At 47.8% G+C, this 26,967-nt stretch overlaps 1 protein-coding gene across 3 annotated transcripts in view; it reads right to left on the reverse strand.

Annotated features, from left to right (window-relative positions):
- aqp9b (aquaporin 9b) overlaps window positions 1-26,967 on the reverse strand; it is a 105,194-nt gene that overhangs the window by 45,123 nt on the left and 33,104 nt on the right. The window contains exon 1 of one of the 3 annotated variants that reach the window (XM_085968718.1): window positions 6,280-6,528. The exons of the other annotated variants lie outside the window; for them this stretch is intronic. Coding sequence (XP_085824844.1) covers window positions 6,280-6,490 — 211 coding nt within the window. The 5' untranslated portion in view covers window positions 6,491-6,528. Of the gene's footprint in view, window positions 1-6,279; window positions 6,529-26,967 lie in introns of those variants that run through there. 3 annotated transcript variants of the gene reach the window in all.

Here is a 26,967-nt window from a genome sequence, read left to right on the forward strand (position 1 = left end):
TCAAATCTAGACAAAGTAGAAATAAAGGTTGTAACTGGGAAGGTTCAGATGCAAATCTTAATTTGTAATCTCTTAAAGAGCAAGAAGCTTTATTATAAAAGACCAGAAGCACAGTGAAAAAAACAAGGATCTGGGAGGACCATCTGCACAACACAAGATATTCCAAGCACCTTCCCAGCTTTGGCAGCTCCTTCCGCCTTAACAGCCACAGTTTTGGCAACTTTTGCTACGTGAGAATTTGCTACATAGGCACAATTGAGCTGACAACGGTTTATTTTCACCTGCAGTTTAAAAGTGCTATAAAATAAAGAGTGCGTCCAAACCGGTTCTGGATCTGGAGAGGTCCAAAGGTGACAGTTAAATTGGCAGAGTTTTTCCTTTAACCCCAACCCACAAACCTCAGCGACTCCCAGGCACAGAGCAGCATCCTCATTGTAACCGGAAGGCGGTGCCCGTTCCACAACGTGGGCTGGCACACTAGGGACAAAAGTTGAAAGGACAAGGTTTTTAACAGAGCATGCTAATTAAAGGAATGAGTTAAAAACAAACTGAAGGGAATGATGCCACCTACAGCTCTTCCTCCCCTTCAGCCTGGTAACCCGTCCCATTTTAACGCCTTCAATATACTCCGTACCTTGTGTTGTGTATGTACCTTTAAGGGAATAACTGGTCTCAGACTGCAGTACCGGCAGTGACCACCCCTGTATAAAAGGCGCTAGCAATCCTCTGTAGTTTCAGTTTCCCATTTGTCTCCATTCAGTAAAGACTTGTTTTGTTCAACTCCTGCTGTCCGTGTCTCAATCATACACGGACATAATATTGGCGACGAGCAGATACGAACTTACCTACAGTCTGCACCACCTCCTGGGATCCATTCCTGAAGCGAAGTGAACAGAGGTCGAGGCCTGAAGGAAGAAAGAAGCAGTAGAAACGGGCGTCGACCGTGGGCTTCCGCCCCTGAGTCAGCGGAGTTGAAGATTGCTGGAGAGGCTGTCGAGAGCGGGGCTGGGTTCCTGTCGACGGTGCTTCAGCTAATCGGGCTGGTGGCAGGTAGTACACTGATCCTTCCTGGGCTGCGGCGGTCTAGAACTCGAGCGGGTGGCTTGCGACGGGGCCGTTAGCGTTGTCGGGAAGAGGAGAGAGAGCGAGGGTGGAGCACACAGGGCGCGGCCGGTGCTATGAAGCCGGGCAGCATACAGACCCGAGAAGAGGGAGGCAAGAGTCCCACAGGGTTGTTCCACGATGGGAAAATAATAAAATAACCAAGGATATATATATAAAACGCGCAGGAAGCCGCGAGGGGCTGCAGGTTGCAACGGAAACCGCGGAAAGCAGCGCTAGCAACATCGGGGAAGAAGGCAAGCGCGGGAGGCACCATCTTAATCCAGCGGGGAAGAAGGCAAAGCGCGGGAAGAGCCATTTTGTTAAATCAGGGAAGAAGGCAAAGCGCGGGAGGCGCCATTTTAGATTTTCAAGATGCCGAAGACTGGCTGTATCACTGCCTTTGATAATGCAATAGAGGACTGGACCACGTATGTGGAAAGAGTCGAGGTACATTGCGAGGCAAACGAAATAGCCGATGAGAAAAAGGCATCGGTACTGCTAAATTTAATGGGCGCAAGAACGTACGGCCCATTGCAGGACCTGATTGCTCCGGCCAAACTGAAGGCGAAGAGTTTTAACGACATTGTTGCTATCCTACAGGAACACCTAAACCCTGCACCGCTGCTGATAGCAGAAAGATTTAAATTCCACAGGAGAACTCAGCGTAAAGATGAGAGCAATGCTGAGTACCTTACGGAACTACGCAAGCTAGCAAAGCACTGCCAGTTCGGAGCAGGACTGGCCGATACCCTACGGGACAAATTTGTCTGTGGACTCCTGAGTGAAGGAACCCAGAAGAGGTTACTCTCAGAGAAAGAGCTGACGCTAGATAAGGCTTTCAGCGTGGCAGTATCGTACGAAGCAGCAGCCAGGGGAGCTGCGGAAATACAACAAAAGCCACAGGAACATTAAACAATAAGTCTGAGGAGCCAAGGAAGGTTCGCATTTGTGGGGACTTCAAGGTGACGGTGAACCCTATCCTTCACACAGTACAATATCCTCTTCCAAGGATAGAAGATATCTTCGCCTCGCTATCTGGAGGGAAGCGTTTTACTAAAATTGACCTAGCACAAGCATATTTACAGATGGAGGTTGAAGAATCCTCTAGGAAGTATCTCACGATAAACACTCACAAAGGTCTTTACCAGTATAATCGACTGGTATTCGGAGTAGCATCAGCTCCGGCGATATGGCAAAGAGCGATGGAACAAGTCCTGCAAGGGATTCCGGGGACTCAGTGTTACTTGGACGACATCCTAGTGACAGGTGAAGATGACAGTGAACACCTTAACAACCTAGAACAGGTGCTCACTAGACTACGGGAACATGGGCTACGAGCCAACCGCCCCAAGTGCGAGTTTTTTAAGAAACAGATATCGTATTGTGGCCACGTGATTGATGAAGAGGGGTTACATAAGTCCGCTGACAAAATTGAAGTGGTAGTTAAGGCCCCAGCGCCTGAAAATGTGTCGCAACTGAGGTCATTCCTCGGATTGGTAAATTACTACCATAAGTTTTTACCGAATTTGTCCACAATTCTGCACCCACTGAATGCCCTATTACGAACGGGAGTGGCATGGAAATGGAGCAATGACTGTAAGCGGGCCTTTCAGAAGAGTAAGGACTTAATCACTTCAGGGGAAGTATTGGCTCACTACAACCCATCACTGCTGATAAGACTGGCGTGTGATGCGTCTCCGTATGGCATTGGGGCGGTACTGTCACATAAATTCCTTGATGGGTTAGAGAGGCCGATAGCTTTTGCGTCACGTTCGTTAACTTCGGCCGAGCGTAGGGGCGTGCCGATAATGACAGCACAACGGCTACAGAGGTGGTCCCTTTTCCTAGGGACACACCAATATGACATCGAGTACAAAGGAACTAAGCAGCATGGGAATGCTGATGGATTGTCGCGCCTACCGTTGCCGATGGTGGAAGAAGAACTTACAGTGGATCCAATGGAGATATTCCACTCGACCATAGTCGAATGTCTCCCCGTGACGAATGCAAGCATAGAAAAGGAAACACGGAATGACCCGACACTATCACGGGTCTATGATTTAACGGTGAAGGGATGGCCAGCACATGGCGAACCACTGCTGCCAGCATTCTCGCCGAGAAGAGAACAGCTGTCAGTGTGCAGAGGAATCTTGATGTGTGGGTCCAGAGTAGTAATTCCACCTAAGTTGACGGATAGAGTGCTCAATGAGCTTCATGAGGGTCATCTGGGTGGGGTAAAAATGAAGAACTTAGCCAGAGCGTTTGTTTGGTGGCCGGGAATCGATAGAGAAATCGAAGAGATGACCAAGAGCTGTACAGGATGCCAGAAGGTCCAAAACACCCCACCACAAGCTCCTCTACATCCATGGGAGTGGCCCTCATCTCCATGGCAAAGGGTGCACATTGATTTTGCTGGTCCCTTTATGGATTCGATGTTTTTAATTGCGGTGGATGCCCATTCAAAGTGGCCAGAGGTAATAAAAATGTCCTCAACCACCACAGAAAAAACCATCACAGTCTTACGAACCATATTCGCCAGAAATGGGCTGCCTGAACAGATTTGCTCTGACAATGGACCACAGTTTGTGTCTGAAGAGTTCCGGAGGTTCTTAAAGAACAATGGTGTTAAGCATTACACATCTGCCCCATATCATCCAGCCACTAATGGATTGGCCGAGAGGTTTGTTCAAACATTCAAGAAGGCTATCAAGGCAATGTGTAATGAAGAGATACCCCTACAACACAAGGTGGACAACTTCTTGTTTGCCTACCGGAATGCGACACATGCGGTCACCAACCAAACACCAGCCATGATGTTCTTCAATCGAAGACTACGATGCCGCTTGGATTTGGTTAAGCCAAACGTCAGAAGAGATGTGGAGAACAGGCAGTTTCAGAATATGAATGAAAGGCCGACCAGGAGTTTTAAGATAGGTCAACCAGTTTTGGCCCGGGACTACCGCACAGAGAAATGGCAGCCAGGAACGATTTGTACACGGCAAGGACCTCTCATGTATACCATGGACATTGGAGAGAGCATTGTAAGACGCCATGCTGACCAGATTCTAGAGTCACTGGAAAACGTCAACCCCACATCACGATCTGATACACCTGGCGATGAAACCGACGTACCAATTGCAGCTACCGCAGAATCGGTGATCTTGGAAGCAGATGAACCAAACAACGACATTGATTCAGACTCAATCTTGCCAGAAGAACCTGATACCCCAAAGAGGCGTTATCCAGACAGAATCAGGAAGCCTCCTCAAAGACTGAACTTATAATTGCTTAACCTCAACCAATGTATCTAACAACCGTAATTGTGATTGTAATTAGTTATCATTTAGTTGTTAAATGAATGTTATGTACTGTTTATCTAAAAGGGGAGGAATTGTTGTGTATGTACCTTTAAGGGAATAACTGGTCTCAGACTGCAGTACTGGAAGTGACCACCCCTGTATAAAAGGCGCTAGCAATCTTCTGTAGTTTCAGTTTCCCATTTGTCTCCATTCAGTAAAGACTTGTTTTGTTCAACTCCTGCTGTCCGTGTCTCAATCATACACGGACATAATACCTTGCGCCTCTCTTTAGCACCCAGATTCATCAGAGCAAGCGAGCGAGGCCTCGCTTACTTGGTGGCTACTTTGTAGATAATGGTGCCGGTGGCACAGATGCTGAGCTTGATGCCCTCGGCGATGCTGGTGGTAGGGAAGGCGCTCAGGTCACTGTGCCCATTCTCCACTCAGAACATTGCCCGGAACACATCATTTAAAATTCTCATCCTCATGTTCGATTCCCTCCATGGCCTCACCCCCCCCCCACTATCTCTAACCTCCTCCAGCCCTACAACCCTCTGAGCACTCTGCATTCCTCCAACTCTGGCCTCGTCCATCCCCCACTTCCTTTGCCCCACCATTGGCGGCTGTGCGTTCAGCCGTCTGGGCCCTAAGCTCTGGAATTCCCACTCCAAATCTCTTTGCCACTTTTAAGAATGTTGTGGAGTATTTTAAACCAACACTTGACACAAGGTTTTAGATCGTTATTCAAGTGGTCTTTATTACACCAGTGGGGAGATAATCTCTACTGGCGCACCAGGAGACTTCTCCAAATTGATACAGTAAGCGTTACATATTTATATACATTCAAATAGTCATGGTAGCCTCGTGCATGATCTGCTCTCGCAACCTGATTGGATCTTGGCCCGTGTGTACCTTCACGGATTGGATTACATATCTTAAGGTGTACATGCGCAAGCTGCATAGCTAATTAACCTAAACTGTTAAACTGTTGAGCAAAAATAACATGTTAACCCTGTGACCCAGACAACACATTCACAAAAGCAGAACTGGTGTCTGTCCGAAGGTTTATTTTTTCCACCTCACGGATGTGGAGTTTCATGTTATCAACTGCCAGTAACTGTCTTTCTTACACCATTCCGTGAGCTGCCAGCGATGTCATTTTAACTCTTTCCCCACTTCAAAGAAGCAGCCTAAAACCAACCTCTTTGATCAAGCGTTTGGACACCAGTCCTAATGTTTCCTTCTTTAGCTCGATGTCAATTTTTGTCTGATTACGCTCCTGTGAAGCACCTTGGGATGTTTTACTACTTTAGAGGCGCTACATAAATGCAAGCTGTTGTTGTTATAACTGTAAGGACCTGTTGCTTTTGCAAAAAGCTTCAATCCAGAAATTTGGGTTCGGGGCTTCCCGCGGGTGCAAGCCCCCAACCTGCACTTACCTTGCGCGCCGGCAGTTGAGCTGTAGGGCCCCGTGGAATTCCGCTCCGGGGCCTGGCCCAGCTGCCGGCGCGCTGTGCTTGCGTGTCCCAGGGGCGTAGTTAGTGCGATGCGTCCCCTGGGATCACGTGAGCCATGGGCAGCCAATTGGAGGAGGGAAAAGCACATTCATAAGATTGACAGGAAGACCTGTCAAAACGTATAAATACTACGGGCCCCAAAATAGCAGTAAACCTTCAAATAAATTTTTTTTTAAATCACACTTTTTAAATAAACTATAAATTACATTAAATAACTATTTTAAACAATAATTTAAATTTTTGAAAAAAATAATTTTATATTCTAACGGGGCTAAAAATAAACTTACCTTGCTTTAAAGTATTTAAAAATAATAAACCTGTGGAAAAAATGTTTTAATTTTAATTAATTGACCACTTACCTTGCAAAAAGCAGGCCTTACGCCTGCTTTTTAAATGTGTAAATCCTGCAGGCTTACCCTCCCGGGAAAACCTGTAAAAAAAGCCTAAGTGCAAAAAGCACGCGCAGCCTCCCCTGCGCGTGCGTTCGAACTCTGAACCCCTTCTTTCAGGGGAACGGAAGTGCCAGTTTCCCACGCATGCGCAGTGCATGCAGAAAACCGGCACTTCCATTCGGCCTACGGGTGAGTACCCCGTGCGTACTCACCCGTGGAGACCCGAAGTTCTATTCTCCTTTACTGTTTTGATACTATTTACAAACAGTTTTCTTCTCTTATGTATTCTTTGCTTAGATTTATTGATCTCCAATCTAAGGACAAGCTATAAAAAGACATTCTTGAGGAATAGGATAGACTGCAATCCTTTTAAATTGCCTTGTAAATGTTCATATCAGTGTGACCTTCTGATAGCAACTTAGGTGAGTGGATGTTATTGGGCTATCGCCGAGCCATAAAATGCAATCTCAAGATCGGCTTCAATAACCTTTAGCCTGCGCAAAATCTAAAAAATCCATTTAAGTGCACAGCTGAAACCTCTCTGTAGCAGTCTAAAGGGTTAATAAATCACTTAGAAGGTCTGAGAGGCAGACTGTGAATTCCTTTACATATAAGCATATCAGTTAGCAATCTGAAAGCTGAACAAAAAGGGTTTCTTTCGCAGATTTTCCTCTTATTGCACTTGGGTGTCAACGACGACTCGGGCGCAGAACACGGAGGAAAATTGGGCGGAGTGGACCACACGCGTGTAAGAGAGCCCACCTGATTTTCCTCCATCTGCCACCTTCCTGCCCGAGTGCAGTGTGATGAAAGCCTGCCCCAGTACGTCCTGCGCCGAGTTTTAATTCAATATTTCTTTTGAAAATATGCAAAAATTGAGTAAGTGCTCATTCTACACGATTGTACCATGTTTTAAAATACAAATGTTTAACATTTTATTATTATGGAGACATTAGTCAGTTCTCCCTGAGCCGGAGTGACCAAAAAAAAAGGCAATGGTGAGTTTAACACTGTGGCAACACAGTTTGGGAAATGGACTCAGGCTGCAGTGACCTCCTGTCTGCTCACCACCTCCACCACCCCTCAGAAGATATATAGAAGCCCTGGCAGTGGCAGAAGTATTACTGCACATGTCTCTTTTTTTTTTAAATGCACACACTTGTTTCTTCCCTCCATTTCAGTAGGTGCGAACAGTCCTCTGGTACCTCCTCCAAGTGATCAATTTCATATCTGAGCATAGAGGACGAATGTTTGGCAAGTAATTCAACCATGGCGTGGGTGGGGTAGAGGGAATGTCAAAGCCAAACCCAATCATCAGCACAGAATCATATAGAATCATAGAATGGTTACAGCACAGAAGGAGGCCATTCGGCCTATCGAGCCCGTGCCGGCTCTCTGCAAGAACACCTCAGCTAGCCCCACTCCCCCGCCCTTTCCTCGTAGCCCTGCAATTTTTTTTCCTTCAGGTACTTATCCAATTCCTTTTTGAAAGCCACGATTGAATCTGCCTCCTCCACCCGCTCAGGCAGCGCATTCCAGATCCTAACCACTCGCTGCGTAAAAGAGTTTTTCCTCATGTCGCCTTTGGCTCTTCTGCCAATCACCTTAAATCTGTGTCCTCTGGTTCTCGACCCTTCCGCCAATGGGAACAGTTTCTCTCTATCTACTCTGTCCAGACCTCTCATGATTTTGAACACCTTTATCAAATCTCCTCTCAACCTTCTCTGCTCTAAGGAGAACAACCCCAGCTTCTCCAGTCTATCCACGTAACTGAAATCCCTCATCCCTGGAATCATTCTTGTAAATCTTTTCCGCACCCTCTCTAAGGCCTTCACATCCTTCCTAAAAGTGTGGTGCTCAGAATTGGATACAATATTCCAGTTGAGGCTGAATCATTGTTTTATAAAGATTCATCATCTTACTTGCTTTTGTACTCTATGCCTCTATTTATGAAGCCCAGGATCCCGTATACTTTTTAACCACTTTCTCAACCTGCCCTGCCACCTTCAATGATTTGTGCACATATACCCCCCGGTCTCTCTGTTCATGCACCCCCTTTAGAATTGTACCCTTTAGTTTATATTACCCATCCTTGTTCTTTCTACCAGACTTTCCAACATGGGACACTGAATAGCAAATCAGGAGCTGCAACTGTGTAGTGTTTTTAGAATTGTTTTAGTGAGGACACATCTCACACAGGCTCTAACTTCCTAAATTGTTTATTCACAAAGACTAAACAACAAAGGCATGAAACCTGCCACCAATAGCGAACAAAAGAACATAAGAAATAGGAGCAGGAGTCGGCCATTCGGCCCCTCGAGCCTGCTCCGCCATTCAATAAGATCATGGCTGATCCTCCACCTCACTCCACTTTCCTGTCCAATCCCCATATCCCTTGATTCCCTTAATATCCAAAGAGGCCACATACAAAGCAGCAGCTCATAACTTGGCTAAATATCCTTTAATACCAAAACACTTTCTCCCTGCTCAAGATGAATTACCCCAAACTGATCTCAAGACCAATACTAAAGGAGTTGCAAATTCACCTAACAACAGTTAAATGTTTGCTTCCCTAAAATTACAGGAGTGTAATTTTATCAGCATCAGGTATAGCACAGCACACAGATTATCCGTATCCAGTCACGGATAAAACAAGTCTACAGACATTCAATGAGCCTCTAAGATTTAAATCTTTGTCATTAAGGATATTGCTCTTTTAGATCTTGTAATGGGTTTACTTCAGATTCTATCGGTAATGAAAGCTGAACTTCTTTACGTGCTTCAGTTGGTGGTATCACTATTACAAAGTATTAACAGCACAGAAACAGGCCATTCAGCCCAACAGCTCCATGCTGGTGTTTATATGCCACACAAGCCTCCTCCCACTCTTCTTCATCTCATTCCATCAGTATACCCTTCTATTCCTTTCTCCCTCGTGTGCTTATCTAACTTCTCCTTAAATGCATCTATACTATTCGCCTCAATTACTCCTTGTGGTAACGAGTTCCACATTCTCTGGGTAAAGAAGTTTCTCCTGAATTCCCTATTGGATTTGTTCGTGACTAACTTATATTTATGGCCCCTAAATTCTTCAGCTGATTCTTCAACTGGATTTAGTAGTTGGAATTTTTTTCCAATTATGACCTCAGTTGGACAAGAAGGTAACACCCCTCAGTAATCCATAAGCCTTGTTCTGACTGAAACAAGATCTGAGCTATGTGTCTTTTCCAAATTAAGTAGCCAACTTGGATGTAGTAAGTCACAGGTCAGAATTAGAACTAGAGCTCCAATTTCCAGATAATGTATTCTTTTCTCTGGAGCTGTGGCCTGATTTTGAATTGTATCACTCTGGTTGACTATCATTATAATCTAGCTAGGAATGCAGCTGTCTACCCATCAACAGTTCAGTGAACATGTACTTGGCCATGTTTTATGATATGATAATAGATAGGAGGATATCCTCAATAGGGGGTGAAATTGGTCTTCACCATTGAAGTCAATGGAACAGAAAATTGGGCATGGTGCAAAATGAGCTGCCGATTTACTAGGAGTTCATTTTGCGCTACTGGTTTAGTCCATATCGGGCACGGTAGCATAGTGGTTATGTTACTAGACCAGTAATCCAAAGGCCTGGATTAATGATCTGGAGACGTGAGTTTAAATCCCACCACAGGTAGCTGGGGAATTTAAATTCAATTAATTAAATAAATCTGGAATTTAAAAAAGAAACTAGTATCAGTAATGGTGACCATGAAACTCATAAAATCCCATCTGGTTCACTAATGTCCTTTAGGGAAGGAAATCTGCTGTCCTTATGTGGTCTGGTCTACATGTGACTCCAGACCCACAGCAATGTGGTTGACTCATAACTGTGGCTCACCACCACCTTCTCACGGGCAACTAGGGATGGGCAATAAATGCTGGCCTTGCCAGTGACGCCCACATTCCATGAATGAATTTTTTTTTAAATTCAGTGTATCAAACTCTAATTTCATCAACTGCATTGCCTGTTTGAAAATTCTAACAAATATTCCTGCCATTTCATTCAAACTGAGATAATAAGGTTTGAATAAGCTCTGTTGTATCCCAGTACGCTTTAAAATTTGCAAATTCTTGGAATGTAAACTGAGGACCATTTCCTGAAATTAGTTTGATTAGTAAACTAAGATGAAAATCAGTGATTATGGATGACGTACAGTGACTTCAGACCATTTATATTTAATATCCAGCAAATAAGAAAAATCCACTCATAAGTGGACCAGCAAAGTTAATGGGCCCATTGCCATGATCTTGAAGGCCAACTCCTGAAGAGGTTAGCTGGGTTTGTAATAGGCAGAGGTTGATTGTTTTGACAAGCGGGGCAAACTCGTTCATCTGGACAACATCAGAATTCAAATTTAGCCACCCAACATGCATTCCTGCCAAGGCCTTCATGCATACCATAACAGGGTGGAATTTATATAAATATGCAAGTATTCAGCCCTGATACCAAGCTGGCAGCTAGCTCAAATAACCCATAGTAGATAGCACTTCTTCAATATCTTTTTTCCTGTAAGAGGGTTTCATCTCTACTGTCAGATTATTCACCTAGCCAGTGTTGTAGAGTAAAATCTAAGATTTGTGACAAAAGTTTGCCCGAGTATCGTCTGATGGATTTACTTGGTGTTGCTGGAAACATTTGTAACTCGGCAGTACTCCTTGTATCAAGCAGATCATAGCCTCCATTTTCCAGTTACTACTCCTCCGCCATCAGCACTGACGATGCAAATACCAGTTCAGAACAAGGTTGACGAGATAAAGGTGTGTGAAAGCAGGAAGGTTAATTTAGTAATGAGACTTCAAAGCTGTCAACCTTGGCTCAGTGGGGGCATTCTTTCCTCTGAGTCAGAAGGTCATGGGTTCAAGCCTCACTCTAGGACTTAATCTCAACTGACACTCCAGTGCAGTCCTGAGGGGCGTTCTTTCAGTATCCTGGCCAGGATTTAGCCCTCGGCTAACACCACTAAAATATTTCAATTGGTCATTTATTTCATTCCTATTTGTGGGACTTTGCTGTGTGCAAACTGGCTGCTGCATTTGCTTACATTGCAACAGCAGCTACACGGAAAAATTAAATAATTGTACTATGAAGTGTTTTGGGATGTCCTGAGGTCATGGAAGATATATAAATGCAAATTCATTCTTCTTTCTTTCTCTTTCAATCAACCAGATTGAATTGTGACTATCCAAGAGGTTCAGAGTCCGAGTTGGTAAATATAATGGATGGCTGCTCCATGACCAGTATGACAGAGAAGCTACGCGAGGCAGCGTACACCTTGACTTGGTAGCAGTAAGTAACCCAGTTAATATAAAAGGGAATGGAAGCTGTAGTACCCTTGGAGATAATGACCACAGAATGATAAAGTTTGACATGATCTGGGGATTCAGAATCACCAGGGAGCCAAAACCAAAGATATAGGCCTAGAATTTCCACTAGTTTGCACTGGTTTTATCAGCACAATCCCTTCCGAAATCAGCCAAACCAGGGCAAAGGATCGCAGAATTTTAAACGCAAATTACATCAAGTGTAAATCGAGTTTCCGTGATCTTTAACGCTGGTTTAAAAAACATTGTGCTAGAAGCTGGCCCCGCCCACAAAACTGGCCACGTCCCCCAGATTGAAATAATGAACATGACGAGTTTCCGCTGATTGTGCCCGTTTGCGCTTTTTTTTAGGCGCAAAAGCTCTAGTAGACGCGTTTTAAAAGTTTTTACATATTAAAAAATATTGGCCCTGAATTTCCAATCAGAGGCTTCCTGCGGGCGGATGCCTCTGATCAGAATTTTTTTTACGAACCTACCTGCTGGCTCCGTAGATACCGAGGCTTCCGCTCCTGGGCCTCTCCTCTTCAAAATGTGCAGAGGCCCATGTATCCCAGGGGCACATGCGGTTCGCAAGTGCCCCTAGGATCACGTGGGCCATGGCGAACCAATGGAAGAAGGGAATCCCCCTTCATAGTTTTGACAGTTCCATACGCAGGGAACTGTCAAGTGTGAATGGGGATGACTGCAAAAATGCACCAACACACTGAAATAAAAAAAGAAAAACCATTACTTATATAAAATTAATTAAAATGGCATTTAATTAAAAATGTTAAACAAAAATTAAATTTTTTGATTTAAAAAAAAATGTTTTAACGGGGCCCAATATAACCTTACCTTATTGGACAGGGTTTTTAATTTATAAGTGAGTGATAAAATCTTATTTTACTATTTTTTTAAACTCTGCTTTTACCAGGCGTAAGAATTCTACAGCCTTTCAGCGGGTGGAAGTTGATCAAATAGCGCAACTCTCCACCCGCAGAGGCACTTTTCTTGGGCATACGGATGATCTGTCAAGATGACAGATCGCAAGTTCCGGGTTTCAGTGCATGCGCTTTGCATGCCTAAACCTAGAACTTGCGCGGCCACTATGGGCGCATACACACCTCGTACGCACCCATGGGGGTTGGAAATTCAGGGCCATTTCATTTACTAAGAAACTGACTGGTGTGCACCAATGAAACTAGTAAATGGTTCAGTATAGTTTTATAAAGTAATTTTTCAATGATTTAAAATTAGGTTACTAACAGGTGGAGGACTAGACACTTAGGGGGAGAAATTCCCCAGGTTTGCGCCTCCCGTTCGCGCCTGTGGGGGGCGGTAACGGGGCGCAAAGGGGCTACCGACCGGGCGCGGTAAATTCACCGACGCCCGCGAACTTCCCTGGTGGATTGCGCTGGTGCCAAGACTTACCACCTCGCTCTCTTGCGCCCCGAAGATCGTGACGTCATCCGGTGTGCAGCGCCCTGTTAGCGCCCCGGAAGTGATATTCGCTCCAGCCCCCTGCAGCATCGCCGGGCGTCAACAACGGCAGCTGCCGAAGGCGTTGTCCCCTCGGCCAGCCGCTTGGGGAGCACTATTTAAAGGCAGCGGTGGTCAGGTAGGGCAAAATTTATTTATGTCCCCACTCTGGTGCCTCCTGCTTTCTTTTGCCCCTGCGATTGCTCAGCCCTGCACTCGCAGAGCGCTTGGGGCTGCTATGTGCGTTGTGCAGGTGCCGTCGCCCAACAGACACAGCCTGAAGATTCATTCAACGCAGCATTGGCCCTTCCCTTTAAGGGAGGGAAGGAGCCTGTAAAACCAGCAGTGCTGCCCTTAACATTGCTCAGCGCTCTGCCGCTACCGCCCCTCTCACTCCCTTTAGCACTCTAATGGAAGTGGTAGCGCTTGATTTAGCGCTCTACTTCCCTCTTGGAGCGCTAAAGCGGAAGTCCCCGGCAACGGCAAATCTTTTTCGCCTGACGAAACCTTTGTGCTCCCTGAAAAGTTATCGCCCCAAACGGGGCCCTACGCAATTTCTAGCCCCTATTAAAAATGCTTAGATTTTGTGATAAACCCATTTTCAGCTGTATTAATCAAATCGCACCAGGTTACCACTCTTAAATAATCAAGGAATATTTTTTAATGCAAAGAAAATAAAAGATTATGTTCTATAACGTTGACCGATTGCGTTGGTTCATGGAAGATTTTATTTTTGATGATATGCAAATAAGTTTGGGCGGAAACTTGAACTATAACTTCACTTCGGAAAAACAGCGCAATTTCAAACGCAATTTGCGCCCAGATTACCGACTGCACCCAGAGCGGAAACTCTACCCCAAGATTTATAAAAGGCTAATTTTATGAAACGAAGGAAGAGTTTAAGCAATTTGAATGGAGGTGGGGTGTTCAACATAGAAACATAGAAACATAGAAGATAGGAGCAGGAATAGGCCATTCGGCCCCTCGAGCCTGCTCCGCCATTTAATGAGATCATGGCTGATCATCCAAATTCAGTACCCGGTCCCTGCTTTCTCCCCATATCCCTTGATCCCTTTAGCCTTAAGAAATATATCTAACTCCTTCTTGAATATATTTAATGAATTGGCCTTCACTGCCTTCTGTGGTAGAGAATTCCACAGGTTCACCACTCTCTGGGTGAAGAAATTCCTCTTCATCTCAGTCCTAAATGGCTTACCCCTTATCTTTAGACTGTGACCCCTGGTTCTGGACTCCCCCGCCATCGGGAACATCCTTCCTGCATCTAGTCTGTCTAGTCCTGTTAGAATTTTATAAGTTTCAATGAGATCCAAAGTGTACAACTGCAGCAAGACATCCTTGCTCCTGTACTCGAATCCTCTCGCTATGAAGCCCAACATACCATTTGCCTTATTAAACCCATGTTACACCTGCATGCTTACCTTCAGTGACTGGTGCACAAAAACAACACTTCAACAGAGAACAAATTGAACACCTTTAAGGTGCAATGCAGACAGTGCAGGGTAAATACATATCTAGAATTAGCAAGCGTAGACTAAACAAGTGTGACCTTAACTGGATAAGCAACTCAATTAGAAGTGAAATAATAAGGAAAACAATCTCTAAAACTGTGCAGGAAGAAAGGTGAGGAATTAATTTAGAATACAAAGAAACATGTTAAAAGGGATCACCCTTTTAAAAAGGATCAAAGGATCAAAGGGGAAAATGGAAACTCTTAGAAGTGCATAACTATAGACACAAAAATAACAAGAATTAATTTTTAATTCTATAACCTTAAGATGTCAGAGAAGAGGAGGCAAGAAACATAAAGGATGCCAACAGGGTCGAAACTAAGAATAAGCATAACATAGTTAATATACTCAATGATTACTTTCTCCAAGAATTTACTGGGAAAGATATGAGTAGCATGTTTTCCATAAATAGTGACATTTCAAGTAAAATTAAAAAGATTTCAACATAAATAAGGTCCTATACACATTAAAAGCACTCAAAACAAATAAATCCCCAGAAATTGTTGCTATTATGTGCGACAAGGGATGAGATTTGTGAGGTTTTCACAGTCATTGGGCCGGATAGTCCGATCCCTACAGGTGTGTACGGGCTGTGTACTCACCCGTAGGGACATCGGAAATGCCGGTTTCAGGCATGCACAGCGCATGCACTGGAATCCGGCATTTCCGATCTGTCAAGAATGCTCTTGACGGATCCTCCGGCTGCCCGGGAGAAGGGCCTCTGCGGGGGGAGAGTTCCGCTTTTTGGAGACCCTCTGCCCGCTGAAAACACTTACAATTCTTGCGCCTGGTAAAAACAGTTTGGAAAGGCCCAGCAGCGGAACTCTGTGCCTCCCGGGAGCCCTCAGGTAAGGGCGCAGATTTTTCCAGATCGCAGCCCTCCGCCCGCGGGAGACCTGCGATCGCAAAATCTGGGCCATAATAAGAGGATTGATGCACTTTGAGAAACTCCCGTTTGATTGGAAGCAGGTTAGTGTGGTTCCCATTTACAAAGGGTAACAAAACATAGAATTACACTGGGCTGAATTTTGCCGGCGCTCAGAGTGCGGGTTTGGAGGCGGGTCCGCTGTCAAAAATCGAAATGATTGACAGCCGGTTGGGAACTTGCCTCCATGTAAGTTTCCAAAATGTCAGATCTGCGATTTCGGAACAGACCCGACACCAAGTGGCAGGGGAGGCATTAAAATACTTAACTGCTTGTTAAGTGCTTGTTTACTACTATTTTGCCAGCCTTTTTCTATTTTACCACATTTTTAACGGGGTTCACGTCGTTCGGAGATCACGTCAGCTAAGTAGGTCGGGTTCTCTATATCTCCCCATTGTTGTGAATAGGTGACAGCTACAAAAGTGGTATGAAAGCTACCATTTCACAGCTGGTCACTTTCCAATGTCAGAAGCTTGAGTCTCCAGGACTTGGAAGACACTTTTGAGCTGTATGCAGTTTGGAAGTGTTTGGAGTAAACTCTCAATCCACTGTCACCTCCTTGGAGCAAGCTCTCTCACCATTGACAGATCGCTTCTGTCATCTCAACTTCAGCTGCCATCTGTTCCAGCAACATTGTTGACCTTGAAAAAAATCTCACCTTGGTCCTCTGAATCCCTCCACAATCAGCTCTAACACCAACATCACCAGGCACACCAACATCACCAACAACAGCACCAACCTTCTCCGCAATCACCCGATGCTGCGCAGGACACAGGGCATCAGCACCCGACCACATTGCTGCCCGGGAGGCCAGAGATGGCATCACCATGGCCAGATTTACTTCACTTGACGCTGTACACCCTGGCTGCCACATGATGCGCCAGGTTAACACCACCCCACACCATCACCATAAAGCATTCCTACAATGCCCAAGTCATTCCTTTCACACTCATCATCATTGCAGGGGGTTCCGTTATGTCTCACCATTCACTGCAACTCACTAAGACACTTCCAAAGCTGCACACAGATCTGTACAATAAGGCAAAGTGTTGAAAATAAAGATTTCAATGTTTGACAGCACATTAACAGAAAATTTACATGAACATTGCATAAAACACCCAAGTGGCTACCCTTGTGTGTTGTTAGTTGTTATGATTGCACTAGGATGAGGGTGAGTGTGAGGGGTGGCTGGTGAAATGGGGATAGAGAGGGATGGGTGGAGGTCCAAGGTAAGTTGGTGTGAGTGAGGATGTGCAGGAGTAGGGTAGGGAAGGCAGAGTAATGGGGATGTGATGAGTGGTACAGCAGGATGAGGTTGAGTGTGGCTTTGCAGTAACGTTTCATGATCTACTGAGATCATTGAAAGGTTTGTGCCACTGCAACCAGGTACTCCTGACAACATCCCTGTGCAATGTGCAACCAGGCTGCGTTGGTGTCCTGGGGAGGTCTCTTCTGTCCTTGGAAGGGAAAACTGCTAATGTAACACCCTTATTTAAAAAGGGCAGTAGACAGGAGGCTGGAAACTATAGACCGGTTAGCCTAACATCTGTGGTAGGTAAAATTTTGGAGTCCATTATTAAGGAGACAGTAACAGGACATTTGGATAATCATCATTTAATAGGACAAAGTCAGCATGGTTTTATGAAGGGGAAGTCATGCTTGATAAATTTGCTGGAGTTCTCTGAGGAAGTAACATATAGGGTGGATAAAGGGGAACCAGTGGACGTAGTGTATTTAGACTTCCAAAAGGCATTTGACAAGGTGCCACACAAAAGATTATTGCTTAAGATAAAAAATCACAGGATTGGGGGTAATATTCTGGCATGGATAGAGGATTGGCTATCTAACAGAAGGCAGAGAGTTGGGATAAATGGTTCATTCTCAGACTGGCAATCAGTAACTAGTGGTGTTCCGCAGGGGTCAGTGCTGGGTCCCCAACTCTTTACAATCTATATTAACGATTTGAAGGAGGGGACCGAGTGTAACATATCAAAGTTTGCAGATGATACTAAGATGGGAGGGAAAGTAGTGAGTGAGGAGGACATAAAAACCTACAAGGGGACATAGACAGGCTAAGTAAGTGGGCAGAGATTTGGCAGATGGAATACAATACTGGAAAGTGTGAGGTTATGCACTTTGGCAGGAAAAATCGTAGAGCAAGTTATTATCTTAATGGCAAGAAACTGGAAAGTACTGAAGTACAAAGGGATCTGGGGGTCCTGGTGCACGAAACTCAAAAGGTTAGCATGCAGGTGCAGCAAGTGATTAAGAAGGCCAATGGAATGTTGGCTTTCATTGCTAGGGGGATAGAATATAAAAATAGGGAGGTATTGCTTCAGTTGTACAAGGTATTGGTGAGACTGCACCTGGAATACTGCGTACAGTTTTGGTGTCCATACTTAAGAAAGGACATACTTGCTCTTGAGTCAGTACAAAGAAGGTTCACTCGGTTAATCCCGGGGATGAGGGGATGGACATATGAGGAGAGGTTGAGTAGATTGGGACTCTACTCATTGGAGTTCAGAAGAATGAGAGGCGATCTTATTGAAACATATAAGATTGTGAAGGGGTTGGATCGGGTGGATGCGGGGAAGATGTTCCCGATGATGGGTGAAACTAGAACTAGGGGGCATAGTCTTAGAATAAGGGGCTGCTCTTTCAAAACTGAGATGAGGAGGAACTACTTCACTCAGAGGGTGGTAGGTCCAAGGAATATGCTGCCCCAAAAAGCTGTAGAAGCTACATCATTACATAAATTTAAAACAGAAATAGACAGTTTCCTAGAAGTAAAGGGAATTAAGGGTTACGGGGAGCAGGCAGGAATTTGGACACGAGTCTAGATTCGGATCGGTCATGGCCCTGTGGGTAGCGGAGCGGGCCCAGCGGCCGTGTAGCCTAATCCTGCTCCTATTTCGTGTGTCTAATTCTGTTAGATTCAGGAGATGGTTCTGTGATAGTGGATTGGCGGTTAGGATCAGATCAGCCATGATCTTATTGAATGGCGGAGCAGGCTCGAGGGGCCGATTGGCCTACTCCTGCTCCTATTTCTTATGTTCTTATGTAAGAGAACCTCCCTGCGTGCTGTGACTCCCTCCATAAGCATACAGAGGGAGTCATGCGAGAGCCTGGGTGCAGCCGTGCACCTCTGTCCAGTGTTTGTCAGTGTTTGCAGCACCTCAATGCTGTAGAACACCGACAGAACAACTGTCAAAATGAGTGCGGCCATGGCCCCTTTAAGGAAACCAGCTGATGATGCATCATCAAATGACGTCATCAGGCCTGCTTCCTTTTAATTGGCTGGGAACCTCACAGGGCGGGCTTAACAAGCCCTATTAACGAAAAATCCTTTTTACAGAGTGGCTGCACCCGGGAGCAGGACTGGAACCTGCCAACCACCTCTCCCACTGCAATCCCGCCTCTGCTGGCGAAATCGCGGCCAGAGAATATACAGCACAAAAACAGGCCATTTGCCCAACAGATCGATGCCGGTGTTTATGCTTCACACGAGCCTCCTCCCACCCCTCTTCATCTATCTCTATCAGCATAACTTTCTATTCCTTTCTCCTTCATGTGTTTATCTAGTTTCTCCTTAAATGCATCCATGCTATTCGCCTCAACTAGTCCTTGTGGTTGCGAGTTCCACATTCTAATCACTCTCTGGGTAAAGAAGTTTCTCCTGAATTCCTTATTGGATTTATTAGTGACTATTTTATATTTATGGCCCCTAGTTTTGGTCTCCCCGCAAGTGGAAACATCTTCTCTACGTCTACCCTATCAAACCCTTTCATAATCTTAAAGATTCTATTGTGGCGTACCGATCACAGAAAGGACACAATCCGCTTTCCGGTCCGTAGACTATAAATCAGGCGTCATGCCTTTAAGAAGGATCACACCTTTAAGAAACTCGATCTGCAACATAGTTAAGCCCAGAGCGGGGGAGGAGCAGTCAAAGCTGTGCACTGATGAAAGGCAGTCGTACTTTGTGTAGTCTCTGACTCCATTTTGTGTTCAGCATGCAGCCTCAACAATTAAACCTTTTCTGTTGAACCTCTCCGAGTTCAGTATTTTTGCTTGGAGTACGTAGACTCCTACATTGGTGACCCCGACGCTCAGGACGACTCCTAAGCGTAACCATGGCTGACAGAAACGCAGTTTCTGTGAAGCTGCCGGAGTTCTGGGAGAACCTGGCCACTGCCTGGTTCCTTCAAGCCGAATCGCAATTCCGACTCCGCGGCATCACCGCCGACACAACGATGTACGACTACCTCCTCGCCTCCCTGGGCAGCTCCACAATCACGAAAGTCTGGACAATACTACAAAACCCTCCGGAGGAAGGCAAGTACGCACATCTCAAGGCCGCGCTCATTAAAAAATTCACAGCCTCCCAATTCTTGCGCAACTGCCACCGCCTCGACCTCCCAGGCCTCGGTGACTCCACGCCGCCAGACTTGCTCTCACACATGCTTGCTCTGACCGACGAGAAACCGCCCGGCTCCCTCTTCCGCACGCTCTTTATCCGCCAACTACCTCCCAGCATCCGCCCGGCGATCGTGGCGTCCGGCCTCACGGACCTCGAGGCCCTGGCCGACGAAGCCGATAAGCTCCTGTCCGCCAGCTCCAACCACGCCGTCACCCCCGACCTGGCCTCCGCAGCATCGGCGCGCGCTCCACCCTCTATCGCGTGGCCACACAGCTCGGCCACGGGGCCCCCCAGGCCCCCACGTCCCCCAAGCCCTCCGACCCAGGGCTACTGCTACTTCCATACCCGGTTCGGCGCACGGGCACGCCGCTGCAGCCATCCCTGCACGTTTCCAACCGCCCCCACACCGGCCTACACGATGGCCGTGGGGCAAGCAGGCGCGCTGCTGTACATTACGGACAGCGCCTCCGGACGCCGTTTCCTATGCGACACGGGCGCGCAGCGCAGCATCATCCCCGCATCCGCCCTCGAGATCCAGCGAGGCGGCCGCGGCCCTGCACTGGCTGCCGCCGACGGCACCGACATCCGGACGTACGGCACCCGCACCGTCACCATCGACCTCGCAGGCCGCCGCTACCACTGGGAGTTTATCACCGCCAAGGTGCTCTCCCCGCTCCTTGGTGCGGATTTACTGTGCGCCCACGGCCTGTTGGTCGACAGGCCTCGGCGCCGCCTCGTGGACATGAACACCATGTCACCTATCCCGGGTGCCATGGCCCCCCCCAACCCGCCGAAATGGCGTGGCAGTGCCGCGCCCGCTCAACGGACGACTACTCAGCACTCCTGGCTGAGTTCCCAGCCCTCACCAAACCGACCTTCTCCGTGAAGTTTGCTAAGCATGGGGTAGAACACTTCATCCCCACCACAGGCCCACCGGTGTATGCCCACGCCCGCAGGCTGGACCCGGCCAAGCTAGAGATCGCGCGGGCCGAGTTCGCCACAATGGAACAGCTCGGCATAATCCGCCGCTCCAACAGCCCCTGGGCCTCCCCACTCCACATCGTCACCAAACCCGACGGGGGATGGCGCCCCTGCGGGGACTACCGGCGCCTAAACGACGCCACCATGCCGGATCGGTACCCCATACCGCACATTCAAGACTTCTCGGCTAGACTGGCCGGCCGCTCAGTCTTCTCCAAAGTCGACCTGGTGCGCGGTTACCATCAGGTGCCAGTCCACCCCACGGACGCTCCCAAGACGGCCATAATCACCCCTTTTGGGCTATTCGAGTTCCTCCGAATGCCCTTCGGCCTCAAAAACGCGGCCCAGGCCTTCCAGCGGCTCATGGACTCGGTCCTCCGGGACCTGAAGTTCCTCTTTGTCTACCTGGATGATATCCTGGTAGCTAGTTCCTCCAAGCAGGAACACATCGAGCACCTCCGCACCCTGTTCCAGCGGCTCAGTGAGCACGGGCTCATCATCAGCCCAGCCAAGTGCCAATTCGGCCTCAGCAGGATCGAATTCCTCGGCCACCACATCACGCAGGATGGAGCCATTCCCCTGCCCGCCAAGGTGCAAGCCGTCCAGCAGTTCCCCCGGCCTACCACCATCAAAGGCCTCCAGGAGTTCTTGGGGATGATCAACTTTTACAACCGCTTCATTCCCGGAGCGGCCTCCCTCATGCGGCCCCTATACGAAGCCCTCCGGGGTAAGAAAGACAGAATGGCGATCGAGTGGTCGGCGGATATGTTGACCGCTTTCGACTCGACCAAAAAGGCGCTCGCCGACGCCACCATGCTCGCTCACCCACAGCCCAACGCCAGGGTGGCCCTCACCACGGACGCCTCCGACCACGCGGTCGGCGCCGTGTACGAACAGTGGGTCGACGGGGCCTGGCAACCGCTGGCCTTTTTCAGCCGCCAACTGCGTCCCCCGGAGGCCAAATACAGCGCCTTTGACCGCGAGCTCCTCGCACTGTACCTGGCAGTCCGCCATTTTAGATTTCTTCTGGAGGGCCGCCCCTTCACCGCGTTTGTCGACCACAAACCCCTAACATTCGCGATGGCGAAATCTGCGGACCCGTGGTCAGCCAGGCAACAACGCCAGCTCGCCGCGGTGTCCGAATTCACCACGGACATCCGGCACGTCTCCGGTCGAGACAATGTGGTGGCTGACTGCCTATCCCACCCCGCCGTCCACGGCGCCCACCTGGCAGTGGACTATGCTCAACTGGCAGCGGAGCAATGCACCGACCCCGATCTGCTCTCCGCGCCCACAACCCTCCCAGGGCTGCGACTGACCGACATCGCCTGCGGCCCGTCCGCCATCACAGTCAAATGCGACACCTCCTTGGTGCAACCCCGCCCCGTAGTCCCGGCGTCCTGGCGAAAACGGGTGTTCGACATCGTCCACGGCCTCTCACACCCCAGCACCCGCGCGTCCATTAGACTGGTGGCCAACCGATTTGTCTGGCGCGGCCTGCGCAAAGATGTGCGCCTCTGGTCCAGATCCTGCATAGCTTGCAGGGTGCCAAAATCCACCAGTACGTCAAAGCCCCACTCGAGGAGTTCACCGTGCCAGAAAGAAGGTTTGACCACGTCCACATCGACCTCGTCGGCCCCCTGCCACCATCACAAGGTCACACGCACCTGCTGACAATCGTGGACCGTACCACCCGCTGGCCCGAGGCCATTCCACTGACGTCCACCACCACCGCCGACATCACGAGGGCGTTCATCGGTACCTGGGTCGCTCGGTTCGGCGTCCCCTCCGACATGACGTCGGATAGAGGCCCGCCGTTCACCTCTGATCTGTGGGCCGCCATCGCCCGAAACCTCGGGGTGGCCGTTCACCGCACCACGGCTTACCACCCCCAAGCCAACGAACTGTGCGAGCGATTCCACAGGTCCATGAAGGCGTCCCTCCGCGCCAGCCTCGAGGACGAGGCTTGGATCGACCGCCTCCCATGGGTGCTACTCGGCCTACGCTCCGCGGTCAAGGAAGACCTGCAAGCCTCGGCGGCGGAACTCGTGTACGGCCAGCCGCTGCACGTACCCGGAGAGTTCCTGCCCACCGCCACGACCCCCTGGTCGGCTGACCAGCAACGCCGCGCTTTCGCCAACTGAGCACAACAGTTCGCTCCGGTACCCACTGGCCGGCACGGCGAACCAGCAACCCGTGTACCACCTAGCCTGCACATGGCCAAATTTGTTTTCGTGCACCATGACGCCCACCGAGGACCTCTACGGCCCCCATACGACGGACCCTACAAGGTACTCCAGACGGGGAACAAGTTCTTCCTCCTCGAAGTGGGCGGCAGAACTGACAAGGTGTCGGTCGACCAGCTCAAGCTGGCGCACCTAGAGCCCGATGAACCCGTTCAAGTGGGCCAACCCCCACCGCGGGGCAGACCGCCTAAGAGCCCGACGCGTCCGACCGCCCCGCTCCCGACACCAACCGCCAAGAGCCGTTCCGGCCGTGCCATCAAGCCACCACGCCGGTTCATACACTCCCTACTAGCGGATTCTGGGGGGAGCTGTGTGGCGTACCGATCACAGAAAGGACACAATCCGCTTTCCGGTCCGTAGACTATAAATCAGGCGTCATGCCTTTAAGAAGGATCACACCTTTAAGAAACTCGATCTGCAACATAGTTAAGCCCAGAGTGGGGGAGGAGCAGTTGAAGCTGTGCACTGATGAAAGGCAGTCGTACTTTGTGTAGTCTCTGACTCCATTTTGTGTTCAGCATGCAGCCTCAACAATTAAACCTTTTCTGTTGAACCTCTCCGAGTTCAGTATTTTTGCTAGGAGTACGTAGACTCCTACACTATCAGGCCATCCTCAGCCTTCTCTTTTCAAAAGAAAGGAGCCCCAGCCTGTTCAATCTTTCCTGATAGGTATAACCTCTCAGTTCTGGTATCATCCTTGTAAAAAGAAATGCACTTTCTCCAGTGATTCTATACCCTGTTTACAATCTGGAGACCTACTGTGCACAGAAACAGACCCAGGAAACTACAGATCCATTAACTTGACATCAGCATTGGTAAGATATCAGAATCAATTATCAAGATAAATTGAAGGAATACCTGTATGATTATAATCTTGTAGACAGTAACCAAAATGGGTTCAGATGGGGAAGACCCGTCCTGACATTTTTTTGTGATAGTAACAGGACAAGCTAACTTGCACCATCCAATGTGGTGTAGCTTACTTCCAAAATACAGTTGACAAAAATCTGAAACATGACTTCAAATGAAACCATAATAGTAGGGCAGGAATATGCACAGGTTCAAACTAGTAAAAGACAAACTTAGGATTGATATCAGGAAGTTCATCACACAAAGAGTGATCAACACAAAGAACAGACTTCAGAATAGAGTATTTTAGGTGAAAAGCCTAGAAAACAACAATTGGATGCTTGGAGAATTATAGGGTCTTTCTGAATGAATGAGCTATAATGGAATGAATGATCCCTCATCTTTATCTATTTTTTGATCTTGTGGTTAGTATTTTGCTTGCTTGATCTATATTTAATGTCGCAGTGATAAGCCAATAGATGTGTAGCCCATCCTTTGTTGTCTAAAAGCTGCTAGAAACCCTTTTATTTTACTGCCAATAGCAACATGTTATGATCTGTCATCAAAATAAACTTCCTGCCTTACCAATATTAGAATTTCTTTGGATCAAATATGGTAAATGGTGCTTACTTTTCGATTTGTGAATAATTTCTTTCTGCAAGGATCAATGGTCAAGATGCAGACTTTGGTCTTTCCTCAACTCCTTTGAAAGTAGTGAAACAACAACATGCTTCCACTGCCACAGTGATTGCTTAGGTAGGGTCACAGTGCACTACACCATCTGATACCAGGATCGCTTTTAACTGCTGAGACATGCTTTACAATGGCCACTCCACTTCCACAGCACAGTTTGCCAGAGCAACTGGATAATGCTGTTGTGTATGTACCTTTAAGAGAATAACTGGTCTCAGACTGCAGTACCGGCAGTGACCACCCCTGTATAAAAGGCGCTAGTAAGCCTCTGTAGTTTCAGTTTCCCGATTGACTCCTTTCAGTAAAGACTTGTTTTGTTCAACTCCTGCTGTCCGTGTCTCAATCATATACGGACATAATACTGGTGACGAGCAGATACGAACTTACCTACAGTCTGCACCACCTCCTGGGATCCATTCCTGAAGCGAAGTGAGCAGAGGTCGAGGTCAGAAGGAAGAAAGAAGCAATAGAAACGGGCGTCGACCGTGGGCATCCGCCCCTGAGTTAGCGAAGTTGAAGATTGCTGGAGAAGCTGTCGAAAGCGGGGCCTGGTTCCTGTCGACGGTGCTTCAGCTAATCGGGCTGGTGGCAGGTGGTACACTGATCCTTCCTGGGCTGCGGCGGTCGTGAACTCGAGCGGGTGGCTTGCAACGGAGCCGAGCAGCGTTGTCGGGAAGAGGAGAGAGAGAGGGTGGAGCACACAGGGCGCGGCCGGTGCTATGAAGCCGGGCTGCGTATAGACCCGAGAAGAGGGAGGCAAGAGTCCCACAGGGTTGTTCCACGACGGGAAAATAATAAAAAAAAGAATATTAAATGCGCAGGAAACCGCGAGGAGCTGCAGGTTGCAATGGAAACCGCGGAAAGCAGCGCTAGCAACAGCGGGGAAGAAGGAAAAGCGTGGGAGGCGCCATCTTAATCAGCGAGGAAGAAGGCAAAGCGCGGGAGGTGCCATTTTGTTAAATCGGGGGAAGAAGGCAAAGCGCGGGAGGCGCCATTTTAGATTTTCAAGATGCCGAAGACTGGCTGTATCACTGCCTTTGATAATACAATAGAGGACTGGACCATGTATGTGGAAAGAGTCGAGGTATATTGTGAGGCAAACGAAATAGCCGATGAGAAAAAGGCATCGGTATTGCTAAACTTAATGGGCGCTGGAACGTACGGCCTATTGCGGAACTTGATTACTCCAGCCAAACCGAAGGCGAAGAGTTTTAACGAAATTGTTGCTGTCCTACAGGAACACCTAAACCCTGCACTGCTGTTGATAGCAGAAAGATTTAAATTCCACAGGAGAACTCAGCATAAAGATGAGAGCAATGCTGAGTACCTTACGGAACTACGCAAGCTATCAAAGCACTGCCAGTTCGGAGCAGGACTGGCAGATACCCTACGGGACAAATTTGTCTGTGGACTCCTGAGTGAAGGAACACAGAAGAAGTTACTCTCAGAGAAAGAGCTGACGCTAGATAAGGCTTTCAGCGTGGCAGTATCATACGAAGCAGCAGCCAGGGGAGCTGCGGAAATACAACAAAAGCCACAGGAATACGGCACCCACGAAATGACACGGGGATTTGCAAAATGTTATCGCTGTGGCAGAACTAACCATGACCAGAAGGACTGCTGGTCCAAGGACAAAATATGCAGGCAATGCGGAAAGATGGGACACATTGCACGAGTTGCAGGTCTGGGAAGAAGACCAGCGACAACAAAAAGGCTACTAAGGAACCGTACAAAAAAGTACAAAAGATGACGGACAGTAGTTCCGAAGACCAGATGAGTGATAGTGAATCCGGGAACAGGAGACTAAGCTGTCTCAAACTTCACAATGTAATCGCAAAAGAGGATCACCGAACCATTTGGGTCACTCTCACGATAGCAGGGTCCCAAGTTAAAATGGAATTGGATACAGGATCAGCGCTAACCGTCATGAATCGACGAGACTACGAGCGGCTATTCTCACACATACCCTTGAGAGATACATCCATCGTCTTGACGACGTATACGGGGCAAAAAGTATACCCCAGAGGAAAAATAAGGGTGCCTGTCAAATACAACGGCAAGAAAATACAGAAATTGTATCTCTACATACTGCCAAATGGTGGACCACCATTATTGGGACGTGAATGGATCAGAAAGATAAGCTTAGATTGGCACTCCATTCATGCAATGACGGTGGATGGTAAAAAAGAT

Source organism: Somniosus microcephalus, chromosome 27, assembly GCF_052327205.1.
Source record: "Somniosus microcephalus isolate GS21.2 chromosome 27, FLI_Smic_1.0, whole genome shotgun sequence".
NCBI lineage: Eukaryota > Metazoa > Chordata > Chondrichthyes > Squaliformes > Somniosidae > Somniosus > Somniosus microcephalus.